This window comes from Trachinotus anak, unplaced genomic scaffold, assembly GCF_046630095.1.
Source record: "Trachinotus anak isolate AG129_WGS33_773 ecotype Australia unplaced genomic scaffold, CSIRO_AGI_Tana_v1 ptg000016l, whole genome shotgun sequence".
NCBI lineage: Eukaryota > Metazoa > Chordata > Actinopteri > Carangiformes > Carangidae > Trachinotus > Trachinotus anak.
This window is the reverse complement of record NW_027273867.1, coordinates 1,999,449-2,013,322: the sequence shown is the minus strand read 5'-3', so window position 1 is coordinate 2,013,322 and position 13,874 is coordinate 1,999,449. Positions and strand designations below refer to the sequence as shown.

The following is a 13,874-nucleotide window of genomic DNA, read 5'->3' as shown; positions in this document are numbered from 1 at the left end:
TAGCCTGGACTTATGATTTGGTGTTAACCTGAGACTTGTGGGCGACATGGTGGCGCTGTGGTTAGCATTTTCGGCTCACAGGCCCAGGGTTGGATGTGCAGTTTGCATGTTCTCCCTCTGTCTGCATGGGTTCCCTCTGGGTTCTCTGGCTTCCTCCCACAGTCCAAAGACATGCACATTAGGTTAACTGGTGGCTCTAAATTACCCATGAGTGTGTTTGTCTCTAAAAGTCAGCCCTGTGACAGACTGGCGTCCTGTCCAGGATGTACCCTGCCCTCTCACAATGTCAGCTGGGATTGGCTCCAGCGCCCCCACGACCCTGTATGGATAAGCGATGGATGTGAGACTTGCTGTTCTTGACTTGGGACTTCCTGCTCAACACTCAGGTTTTGACTTGGGACGCACCCTTTTTGACCTAGGACATGTCAGCCTTAATTTGTGACTCGATGGTCTTAATGTGAGACTCATTCTTGTGACGCCTCTGTCTTCACCTGAGACTGTGTCTGTCCGGGACTTGTTGCTCATGATTTGGGACTTCACATGAGACTGTATAGCAAAGCCTTGAGACTTACTCGTGACTTGCAAAACAATGACTTCATCCATTGTCTGAAATGTGACTACTCACATATGCACTGTTTGTTTATTTTCTCATTTTTATTTATTTATTTTGAGGCGACAAAAATGATTTCCAGTAATCTTAAAGGACAATGTCGAGATGTAGACCTCAGATCTCACGCAGTGTTGGCAGGTGAAAATGTATTATAATTTAATGTATGAATAATGTATAATTAATTCCCATAGTATTACTCTCACTCTCTTTTACTCACTCACGTCATACACTTCAGTGTTGCCTTTAAATGAGAAACACATTTGACGCGAGCCATAATGTAATGTCCTGCTCAAGGATATGTCCATCAGAGAAGTGCGTCGTAGGGCCCTGCAGCGGTGCTGCCAGCCGCATGTCCTGATATCGCTCCTGGTTAACCTGCCGCTCATGTACAGCCTCCATACATCCTTCAACAACCCACTGAATTGCTAGGAAGTGGTCCAGGGCCAATCAGAAAGTACCCTTTATGATTTGGTCCCACCCAAGTTCCAACCTCTTGTGTCAGTGCTTTGAACTGACTGAAACTAGAGGAGCTGCGAGAAAGGCGACGACCTGCTCGACTAACGCGATAACAACGATGTTTAGGCAGAAAGTTAGTAAACAACGCGAACGTGCTGTTTCTGCTCGTGCTCGGCCGGCGGAGGAAGCGTTCCCTCTGCAGCTGGTCGCATCGCAGGAATGTAGCGCGGACGCTGCGGAACTTCGGGGAACTTTGGTAACGGAGCCTGCAAAGTTTGTTAAAAATGAATAGCGTGTAGCGTTTGCCGAAAAACAAAACCTCAAAGTTGTGATATATTTAACAGAACATTGTATTTTACCTCTCATGTTATCACATAAACAACTTCATCAAGTGACGGCGGCAGATCATGTCAGCATCAACCGCCGCTGACAGCTCATCCCATCAGCGGGTTAAACACCGCCGCTCCCCTGCAGCGTCCTGCGCTTCTTGTGGCAACAACACCACCACGGTCCGGCTGCAGCCTATCCGCGCCACGGTGCAGTACCAGCTTTTGCGTGGAAAACAGCACAGCCCAACCCGCTGCGCTTCCTCCTCCTCCTCAGTAGCCGGGAGCAACATAGGACCGACGAAGTCCCGTTGCTCCAGTTCCGCCAACCCGAGTGCAAGCGGCACGGACGGTAGGCTGGTCCCCGGCCAGAGACTTTCACTGCCGGACAGCAAAAGCCAACCAGAACGCTCTCCCTATTCGTCTGTTTCCAAAGGTAATAACATCCTTTTAAGTGGTTGGAGTTTATCTCTAATGTACCCATCGTCGTTCAGATAGCTTGGTGCTATGCTAAGTGTCGTTCCTGTCTCGTATGTTGCGATCGTCACGCCGAACTAGCTTAAAAAAACAGGTAAATAAATGGTTTCGGAGATGAATGGAGAAGATACAGGAATTTTGAAATAAGAACCCATAACTTTCAACAGTTACATTCATCTCCTCTATTCGGCTTGGAGTATAGTCAACCATCCAACATAAAACTTAAGTAAAATCTCAACTTTATTCATTGTTCCCACCATTGGCCATCAAGCGTCACGTTGTGTTTTGGTGCGAGAAGCTAGTGGAAGTGATAGTCAAAGCAGCGAAAAAAGTAACGTTTTTGCTCAAACGAGCACAGTTTTGTAGATGAGATGTATACCGAATTGTAAAGGGGACTGTTATTATTCAGGTAAAGGTTAAGAATGCATTTTAAAGCTCATATTACATTCACAATAAGCCAGACGATCTAATATTATCAAGTTTTCCAATGCTAATTCAACTTAGCGAACCGTTATCTCTGTAGCTTCGCTTGAACTGCCCATATCAGGGCATATGCATATGCTAGGCTAGTTGTCTAGCTTTCTAATTGGGTTATGATACAGAGGAGATTTGATGTTTGACGCGTAAATCATAGAGAAGGTATATCTAATCGCCATATTTTCGCGATTGGTCCCGCAATCAATGGTCCAATTTCCATCATAATATCAGTAATAATTTAAACGCAACACATTTAAGGCTGTTATAGTATGTTATTCGCGTGTTACGATGGCGTTTTGAACGGAGTAATTTGATATGAGCCAAAACGATTGTTATTACATTACAGTGGCATTACCCTTGCTGAGGTAAATACGTTAGGATATGGATGCCTGTGTAGTGATGATACAGCTACTCTGTCGAAGATTAAAAGGACTCTCTGGTCTACATGACACGGATGATTAGCCGGATTTCCAGAAAATGTTGTGAACACTGAATGCCTGCTATTAATTCGTTACTTTGAGGTTGTTTACCATCATTGAAAGGGGAAAAAATACGTTGTCAGCTGGTAGGTCTATGGCTCCTATGGCAACACTGGGGCCTAGCAGTCTGCGAGATATAAACAGAGCCCTCTGGGCAAGCAGACCAACCTCTGCAAATACATGCATATAAAAATATATTTAGCAAACGTGACCAAACGAGAATACACATGTGTCTACAGAGAAGAATACAATGTCCTTGCAAATGCACTGAATTATTGCTGGTGTTTTGTAGTTTAGCCGGTGTGCAGCTTGTGTCATGGCTACTACATGGTCTCTATATTTGTGCGAAGACCTTAATGTTTTCTTCCCTGGATTCAGATATTACAGACTATTAGACTTTCGTGAGCACTTTATTAGGAACACCTGTATACCTGCCTGTTCATGTACTTATCCAATCAGCCAATCATGTGGCAGCATAAACTCCTTCAGTTCATGTTCACATCAAACATCAGAATGAGAAAAAGTGTGATCTCAGTATTGTTGACTGTGACAGGATTGTTGGTGTCAGAGGGCTGGTCTGAGTGTCTCTGAAGCTGCTGATCCCCTGGATTTTCACTCACAACAGACTTGAGTTTTTACTCAGAATGAAGCCAACAACAAAACCATCAGTGAGCAGCAGCTCTGTGTTGATGAGAGAGGTCAGAGGTCAGAGGAGGATGGACAGACTGGCTGACAGAAAGGCTACGGTCACTCAGATAACCACTCATTAAGACTGAGCTGAGCAGAAAAGCTTCAGAGTGAACAACACGTCCAACCTGGAGGTGGATGGACTGCAACAGCAGAGACCACGTCAGGATCCACTTCCTGTCACCAAGACCAGAAACCTGAGGCTGCAGTGGACACAGACTCACCACACTGGACAGGTGAAGACCTGGTCTGATGGATCTGGATTTCTGCTGAGGCAGCAGATGGTAGGGTCAGAGTCTGAATCCATGGACCCACCCTGCCTTGTGCTATCAAGGGATGGGAATTGAGAAGGGCTTCCAGTTGAGAACCAGTTTCAAAATGGTCCAAACCATCAGAATCGTGTGTCCCAGAGCTTGTCAATTTCTGTTACAGATGCTGGCATGTTTGCATGTTGTTTTCAGAGCCGGGCGGCCCTATATGCTCACTTGCAAAAGGCTTTGCACGTTACACAATGGCCCCATCTCCCTTTCGTGTCAGGGTGGGTGTCAGTGTTTACAACTTTGATGAGAGGATGAAGTGGAAATATCTTTTTGGTCACTAAGAGAGAAAAAAACAGCAAGTGAGAAGAATCAGGTAAACTTGTGCTCTCTCCTTCACAAGTTTGATGTCAGAAAATAATAGCAATGCTAAGTTGATGTGCATCTGTCTCTAGTCAGTGTCTCGCTAACCCAGCTGGGCAGTGCCTCTCTTGCTCTGTCTGTTTCTTGCTGTTCTGGACTGTTCTGTGACTTTGTGACCAGAGTGATGGTGAAGTACAACTTGTTGTGGAGAAGATAACCAGGTCGAGGGTGAACACATGTCCACATGCAGCAAAAGAAACTCGGCCTTCCCAGCAGCCACCTCTGTGGGGACCAGTCCAGACAAAATGTAGCTGAAACGATCTGCAGGCCCCGACAACACTGCGTTGTGTTCTGGTGCACAGTCAGACACTGAAACTAGCGTAACTGGTCGAACTCAGGTTTACTCCTGCAGTGAATTCACAGAGAGCAAAGCATGGTCAGCCGGGATAAATCTTGACAATAATGCACCTGACAAGAGAAAACAGCTTCATGTGCATCCTGTGTGAAGATAAAATGGCGGCTGCTAACAGACACATAGCAAACGTTAAAAAATTTGATTGCCCTGCTGACACTTTAAAAGAACAAACTACTCTGCACACTTGAATCGACATATTAATGTACATTTTTCAATTTACAATCGTGCTGCTAAAAAACAAACAAAAAAAACCTACCTCTCACAGTCAAGCTCATTGCAGACTGACGAGACGTACACTAACAACCACTAGAGGGCTTCAAAACACAGGCTAATAGAGTTCTCTGAGGAACAACTATGGGAACCTTGGAAACAATAGAACAAATAAGGGATTTTGGCAAAATTAACACAAATTAAATCACATGATGAAAAACAAATTGCAAAAAAAAGTGTATATTCCTTCCATCTGCTACAAATACAAATATGTGATGTCTGTCCTTATAGGTGCACATAATTTTAAAATAAGACTATGATTATCTAGTCTCCTGGTCAAGGATTTGTTACCATTTGTAACCTTGACATTAACTGTTTCTCACTGTGCTCTTCTCTGTACTTGTGTTTTCATTGACCTGAGTACTGCTCCAATTCAGAGTCCGCATCAAGCCAAGTGCAGATATAATATCTGGAAGTGTTCTCACTCCGCCCGTTTTGTTGAGGATGCATCGGGATGTGACTTGTTGGGACTCAGAATGCATTTCACACCAAACAGTGGCAATGGCGGATGGTGACTGCTTTGTTGTGACATCACAAAGTTCCAGAAGTCCTGACGGCTGGTTTTAAGGCTCAGTTTCTGAATACAGGCTGTGTGCATTTCTCTGTGGACTGAGGCTTTGATACTTTCACAGTATTAATATAGAACCTAGACCTGCTTTATAAAAACACATTGGCCTCTACCTTTATACAGGACCTTTAACAACAGTGCTGGCTCTGTGGACTTTTCAAAAAAAAAAAAAAAAAGTCTTTTTGTAGACCTTTTAGTTGAGATTATTTGTGTCACAGTAGAGTTGGGCACAGTTGTGTTGAGGTGTGATCAGCAGTGTCGAGTGGAGCTGTTGATATTAGGAAGAATGCTGCTGTTCCAGTTGTAAATCGTCCTCCTGTCCTCAGGGGTCTGGACCTCTGGGTTGAACTTGTCAGGTTCAAACTGTATGGTACTGTCTACTGAGAAACAGCCATTGACTGGTGATTAAATATTGAATTAAAATGTTGATTAGCTCGGGCCATATGGATGCACATCTCTTAGTAAATTATAACACTAAGTATTCAGACAAGCCATATTGTAAATAGTATTTTATATTTGAATATGTAGAAAAGGAAATGTGGGGGACCCTCTTTGAATTGGGCTGATACAGCTGATAAAATTATTAATAAAAATGCAGCCATAGCCTATAGGCTTCTGTTTACGTTGAGTAGCCAAAGCTTACTGTGTAATATTGTAAGGAATGGACTAATTATAAGGCAGCAGAGCCAAGGCCCAGTGTTACGTTAATTATTTTCTCATGTTATATTTTCTACAATTTCTTGATGTTATGGTTATGAATAATACTTAAAATTTTATAGAAAATATTCTATTCAAAAAATATTGGTTGTTTATGCCTCATTCTGCTCTGCACAGGTCGATTTATTCTTAGATCAACAGATGGAGCAAACTGTTTTAAAGGAGGGAGGGTTGCAGTGGGAGCACTGGGGTGCCAAGTGTGACTGTGTGGCAAAAACCTGTGTACACAGAAAATTGATCAGGAATTGTTAAGGGAACTGATATAGAATCGGACCAATTGATAAAGGCAATGCTATCAATAAAATTTTATCAGTACCCTTCCCTAGAGTCAGCAGTCCAGGCTGGTGGAGGCGGAGGTGGTGTAACGGTGTGGGGAATGTTTTCTTGACTCACTTTGGGCCTGAAGACCAATCAGTCATGGTCTGAATGTCACAGTCTGAGTTCTGTTGCTGACCATGTCCATCCCTTCATGGCCACAGTTCACCATCTTCTAATGGCTACTGCCAGCAGGATAATAAGTCATCTCAAACTGGTTTCATCACATGACAGTGAGTTCAGTGAACTTCAGTGGCCCCCCCAGTCTCCAGACCTGGATTAGGTAGACCACCTTTGGGATGTGATAGAACAGGAGACTGGCGGCATGAATGTGCAGCTGATAAATCTGCAGAAATGATGTGATGGATCGTGTCAACATGGAGCAGAGTCTCAGAGGAAAGGTTCCAGCATGGGGTGGAATCCATGACATGACGAACTGAGGCTGTTTGAGAGCAAAGGAAGGCCCAGCCCAGTGTCAGTATGGTGTTTTTAAGAAAGTGCTGAGTGAGTTTATTTACTTGATTTTGCATCTTTCCTCTTTCTTCGATATGCTTGCTGGTAGTGGTGGTGTGTGCAGGGCACTTTGATCGGGTTGGCCAAGGTGGGGCATGCATCAGCGTGTTGTGGCACTGAGCGTCGCATTCACCCTGCCAACAATGATTAAACAGACACAGATGTGACTCTTTCATTTAATTACCTGATGGAAGGCAGATTTTACCATTACTGTCTAACATATTCAGTAGATAGGTGAACTAACATTAATGACTTATTTTATATATATGGTCATGTTGCCTGGTGACATTTTAGTGTGTGTTGGTAGTTTTGTAGCACTTAGTAACTTCAAGGTCCCATACAGTCTAAAGGTAGCTGTCCATGTGTTTGTGATTATAAAGCAGGTCTAGGTTCTATATTAATACTGTGAAAGTATCAAAGCCTCAGTCCACAGAGAAATGCACACAGCCTGTATTCAGAAACTGAGCCTTAAAACCAGCCGTCAGGACTTCTGGAACTTTGTGATGTCACAACAAAGTGTTTTCAGGAGAGAGGCTCAGATCCTCTCTTCTGAAAACACAAGAGAGGTGTAAAATATGGGACCTTTTTAAGGAATTTTAAAACCTTTTAGTCAAAGCTGCAATAATTATTATTTTGTATGTTTACGAGGAATGGAGTTACTGTGTGTAATGTCAAAGATTCTTTGTAGTGATGAACCCACAGAGAATTATCTCCAGTGCTGCTGTTTCCCTCAGCTCCACACATGTAGACTAAAAACAGGATTTAAGGCACTGAGGAAAACTGAGACGTGTGGAACTCCGGTTCACAGCAGGTGATTGTGATTCCACTAATCGGGGAAAGTACCTGCTGTCTTAATGACGTGGATTCACTTGGCACATGGTTGGCCCTGAACAACTGAACAGATGAGACTGACATCCAAGTTTGTGCAGTAATATTTGTTTTTATTTTCCCTTAAGGTGACAGGTCGCCTGATCCAAATTTGAAGCAGTGGCAGAACTCACTTCTTCCACTGGCCTCAGTGTCTCTAATGTCCAGTGAGGAGGAGCATCTGAAAATCTAGTGTGAAATCATATAAAAACACATTCTATACACCAGCCTTTCTCAAAGACCGATCCACAGACCACCACTGGTCCTGCTAGTGAGTAGTATATATGTTGTTTTCAATATTAAATCAACTCTTATGTAAATTCAAAAAATATTGTTTGAACTGGCTGCTGTACAGTGTTGTTGGACTTCACTGTAACTGACTGTTGTGCGACACTGTCCACTCACACAGCTACGCCAGTTTACAGTTTGTTTTATGATTTACGTCAAAATGATCAATTCAATTCAGTTCAGTTTTATTTATATAGCACCAAATCACATTATCTGAAGCCACTTTACAGGGTCAGGTCGAGACCTTACTTTATTAAAGAGAAAAACCCAACAAAGATCAGCGTGACATTTGAAAGGAAATGTGGATACAATTACCTACGGTAATTACCTACGGATACAGTAATTTTACCAGTTATCAGCAGCCTATTAACTATTAAACACAGACATCAGACAAGATGGTAGACTCATCAAATCAAATGAAAACTCCGACATAATGGACACTTAGAATATTTTCAGCGCTTCATCTTCCCGTCAAAACAAAGTGAAGTTTAGCTCTTTCTGATTCACTCAGCTGACCTGCAGCAGCTGGTAGATGCTCTCGTGCGTAGGAATATGGTAGTTCAGTGTTTCAGGAAAATGTAGTACCGAAAGAAAGTGCTGCTTTGGGGACGATAAAGCGCTGAAAATATTCAAAGGGATGTGCACTTAAATGGATATTGGATCATTTCAGTCTGCGTCTTTGAAAAGTGTCTAAAACACATTTTTTCTTTTTTTCTTTTTTTTTCAGCAGCACATAGCTCAGCTAGTGTGCTGTGTTCTCTGCTGCCTCTCCTAGCAGGCAGCGCGCTGATCTGAAACTACTGCAGATAACACACTGACTATGCATGACTACCTCACTCAACCCCATGTCAAATACTGTCCCCTCAAGTTTTACTGGCTGCGATGTGGACCAACACTGAGACTCGTAGTGCCTTTGATAACATCCGGCCGGTGTATTATGTGTGTGATATTTTTGATGCTACATGAATAGCACCACAACCGGGCAACCCGATAGCTGGGTGATTAGTGTGCATACCACATGGGTGTCAATGCCCTGAGATACTCTACTTTCCATCAGTTTGTTGTGTCTCCTCACTGTCGTATCCAATAAAGGCATTAAAATGCCTGAATCTCCAATGAAGAACAACTGCTAACTCAGCGTGACTTTGTGGTGCAGATTTGCCAAAATGTAAACAAATATTGATAAGTCCCACAGTGGGGAAATTCACAGTGTTACAGCAGCAAAGTGGCAGTGCAGAGAACAGGAAAGCTGCAAGAAACTGCAATAACAAATATTTAGAATGATAAATAATAACAATAGAATAATGTACTAAATATACAGATACAAAAAATTACATATTTACAACAACAGTAGCTAATGCATGAGGTTGTTACGGTGGTGAGTTGTCTGTTTCTGGTGTGTGTGCGGTTACTGGCTTAAAAAACAGGTGTAAATGGTGTTGAGTGCAATATTCAGACGACTAATTAATCCTCCTGAACCTTTGAATAAGATCTTCAGTTTTTATCAGGATGATTATATCATTATTACATGAGATGTAAGATTCACTTTTTCATACCTCAAATAGAAAAACATGTAAGAACAGCTTCATTGTGAATTCAGCTGTATTAAATACTGTTTGAGCACAGAGAGGAGGAGAGAAGCAAACAGAAAAGAGCTGAAACCAGCTGAAGTGCTAAAGTGCTAACTAATTTTCTGGTTTTAGGACTCATTCCTGCGTCACTGTTTGGGTATACAAGCTCTCACTCATAGTGCTCAATCTCTGAATGTCATCTGTCCTACACCTTTCGCTCCAGCGCAGCCCCATAGCAGCACATTGGCATCTCCATGTGTCATGGTAGGCAAGGTGCTGTGACTGTGGTGGTCCTGGCCAGGTACCCACCAAACATGCCTGATGCCATCTGATCCAAACACACTCACCAAAGAATGTGCTGCCAGTATGCACCAGGCCTCTTTTCATGTTTTGTGAGTAATGATTTTGTGCTTGGATGATGTCCGTAGAGGCCAACTCCATACAGTGTCCTTCACGCTGTCTGATCAGTCAGAGACACCAGTTTCCACAGATTCACTGAAGGCAGAAGCATTTACCTGTTCTCTAGGTGCAAGCTTGTTTAAACTGTGAGGCGTCACTTTTTGAGGACGGTCACTGTGACCTCTGTTATTGGTAGTGTGGCTCTTGGTGGTATCTGTTAACCACTGCTGCAGCTGTGTTGCACCTTATGTTCAGTATGCTCTAGTACCCCTGTCCGTCTTCATGAAGTCTCTCAGTCTGATTTCTTACTTGTTCAGGCAGTTTCTTCACATGGTGCCATGTAACTTTGAAATGAGCTTTGAAATGTGTCCCAACTTTGGTAGCTTGGCTGCTGTAAAGCCCAGGAAGTGGCACATCACAGTTGATCGTCATGTCCTCGGAAAATTGCTGGTGCTCAGAGCTTGTTAATACAGTGACTTCTTGCACAGCTAGTTGTCAGACTACTGTAGCTGTTTAGTTAATGGCTAATGCATTAGCAAGCGGGGAAGGTGCTAGCACTATTTCATGACAACTCTCCCAGCTAGCAAGCTTGTCAAACTGTCAGCAGTTTGGCATTGGTTAGTCAAAGTCAAAGTCAAAGTTTACCAAAACTGGACTGGATATGAAAGAGCTGTGCTGAGGTAATTTGCCTCTGTGAGATAATCAGTACAGTAACTGACTTCCTTGTGAAATTTAGCTGTTTAAAATGCTGGTATGTTTTGTGTGCATACAGTATCCATAATATGTGTATGTTTAAAATAACACAACCCACCTCACTTAAAATCTTTCACTGCCATTCAGTGCCACTGTAATATCACATGACATACAATGACAAAGTCTGTACTTAGAAATGAGATGCAAAACTGTGAACAGTGAAATGTTCCAGTAAGTAGAGCCTTCTGAATAATGTATGAGCCCCTACTGGGAGTGTTTCTACTGTGGTTTGAGATGGTCATGTGACTCAAAGTCATGCTGGATGACCTTGTTATCCAACAGAGGTTTTCAACATTGAGCCTCTGAGTAACTGCAACTAGCACACCAACACTAACACACCATGGTTGTGAAAATCGCACAAGGCCTGTGGCTCTGCTGATTCACTGGAAGTACTGTGGTATCAGTCATGAAAATTGGACACCACTGACAGTATCTGCTTAAATCACCTGCAACATCTGTCATAGGCTTGCATCTCTGAAAACGAATATTATACTGGAAGCCCAAACTTGTTATCAGTACAATGCCCAGTGCCCACTTGTCCACTGCTATGTCATTGAAAGTTTCCAACAGCAAAAACTAGGGATGTGTTACATGTAGTCTCATTTCTGGTTAACTTTTTTTTTTTGAACAGAAATTCCACTCTTAAGTTTTTATTAATTCAAGTATTATACTTTGCTACATATAAAGTTGGAATTGTTAGAGTGTGTATGGGGTATTGAGCTCAATTTGGTGAAATATGGCATTACTCAGAATTATCAGGCAGAAGCAGAAATGATTCCACCAGCAATATATTCAGTACAATAAAACTAATAACTGTTTCTGTTGTTGATCAGTCCAGAGTGTTCATAATGCACAAACTAACTACGTGAAGTTAATTTCACAGTTAACACAGGCGACAAGCGAAAAGAATGGATGAATGTAACGTTTGACAGGGGAGATGCAGTAGGTGAGTAAACCAGTACAGTTGAAACCAAAATTATAAGCCCCTCATATGACATTAGACAAAACTCGTGATTTCTCCATAGAAGTGACCAGCAAGCACAAGTCTTTATAGTGTATTTGTTTCCAAATAACAAAGACAAAATGCCCACTAAGTTTGATAAGGATATTTTAATGATATACTGAGTTGAAACAAGAAATGGCAAAAATGAGACGTCCAAAACAATTAGCCCCCTGGCCATTAATAGTCAATAGTGTACCCTTTCTGAGCCACAACTGACAACAACCTCTTAGAGTAGTTCTTTACTAGGTTGGCACAGGTTTCCTGAGGGATTTTGGCCCATTCTTCCATTGCAAATTGTTCCAGCTGCTCCAAATTGCATGGTTTCCGAGCATGGACATTCACCTTGAGCGCTCGCCACAGATTCTCAATAGGATTGAGATCTGGGCTCTGAGCGGGCCACTCCAGGACTTCGGTTTTGGTGTCCTTTAGGAACTGTTGGACCAATTTTGATGTATGCTTTGGGTCATTGTCTTGTTGGAAGACCCAGCAACGACCTAAACCTAGACTAAGAGCAGATTTCTTCATATTATCCCTCAAAATTTCAACATAATTTTCTTTTTTCATGATGCCATGAACCCGAACAAGGCTCCCTGTGCCTGAGGCTGCAAAACAACCCCACAGCATGATGCTTCCACCACCATGTTTAACTGTGGGAACTGTCAAACATAAGCAACATCCATGTCCCCAAACAGTTCCAGTTTAGTCTCATCAGACCAAAGCACAGACTTCCAAAAGTCGTCTTTACCTTTTAAATGTTCAGGGGCAAAGCTCAGTCTGGCTCTGATGTGCTGCTCTTTGAGTAAAGGGGTTCTTCTGGGACGATGGCCCTGAAGCCCACCACGATGAAGAGCCCTCAAAACTGTGTTCTTTGGAACTCCAGAAGAGGCCAGGTCAGCAACAGTCATCTTGGCAGATGTCCAGGGATTCTTGCTGACGTCTCTGACTATTTTCCTCTCCAGATTTCTTGAAATCTTGCACTTTCGACCACGTCCCGGTTTGTTTCTTACAGAGTCTGTCTCCTTGAACTTAGCAATGATGCAACATACAGCTGTTCTAAACACTGTGAAACGCTTGGAAATGGCAGTACAGCCCCCCCCCCCTCTTATTATGAGCCTCCACTGTCTTCTTTCTGAGCTCAAGACTGATTTCCTTTGTCTTTGGCATGGTGAGTAAGAGTAGTCCCTCACAATAATGTGCTCAAGTGCCCTGTTGGAGTCCTTTTATGCTGATTGACTGCACAGGTGTTGTTAGGGAGCTGATTAATTGATTAGGTGTGTTTTTAAAAGCAAAAAATTCACAGGGGGGCTAACATTCTTGACCACCCCATTTTTCACTATATTTGATATAAAGCTAGAAAATATATTTTAATTCCAAAATGTACCGAAAGATACTAGATGTAAGATACTGGTGTATGTTTTATTAGATCAAGTTTTATCAATGCCGCAAACGTTGGACAGAATTTTAGGAAAATGTTCCAAAATTCCTGGGGGGCTAATAATTTTGGCCTCAACTGTATATGTGGCCTTTACTTGGAATCCATCTGGTAAAAGCTGTAATTAAATTTCGAATCATGTTTGTATGGAGACAGCAGTTGTAATTTTTTAATTCACCTGGTTAGCAGAAAAGTATAGGAAGGTATATGTTACTCTGTGGAACAGATGAGTCAGCGCGGAGGTGTACAGTGTGAGTGAGGACATGAAGATGACGAAGTGGAGGTGAAGATGAAGATTCTGATCAAGTTGAGATTAGTGGAGCAACGTGGAGACAGAAAAGGACACCAACAGCTAGAAACTCAGAAGGATGCTCAGTCTGTCAGATCATTTTGAAAGATGCGATCCATGGTGTTGTGTTTCTATTATTTTGTCCACCACATTCAAATCAATGACAGGAAACTAAACAACAGACACACCTGTGTGCAGACCTCCAAAATAAAATAGTTGAACTAACAACTTTATAACACAGTTTCAACAAAAAGTTTTAGCTAGATGTTCCTAATAAACTGATAACTGTAATGAGTGTATGCATTTCTATAAACTTTAATCAACATAGCTACAGTATTTAGT

General features: G+C 42.4%; 1 protein-coding gene across 1 annotated transcript in view; it reads left to right on the top strand.

The window, feature by feature from the left end:
- The first annotated feature begins 803 nt into the window (after positions 1-803).
- Positions 804-13,874, top strand: part of glcci1a (glucocorticoid induced 1a) — a 28,161-nt gene continuing 15,090 nt past the window's right edge. Inside the window, 1 exon segment of the mRNA XM_071500535.1 lies at positions 804-1,828. Coding sequence (XP_071356636.1) covers positions 1,474-1,828 — 355 coding nt within the window. The 5' untranslated portion in view covers positions 804-1,473.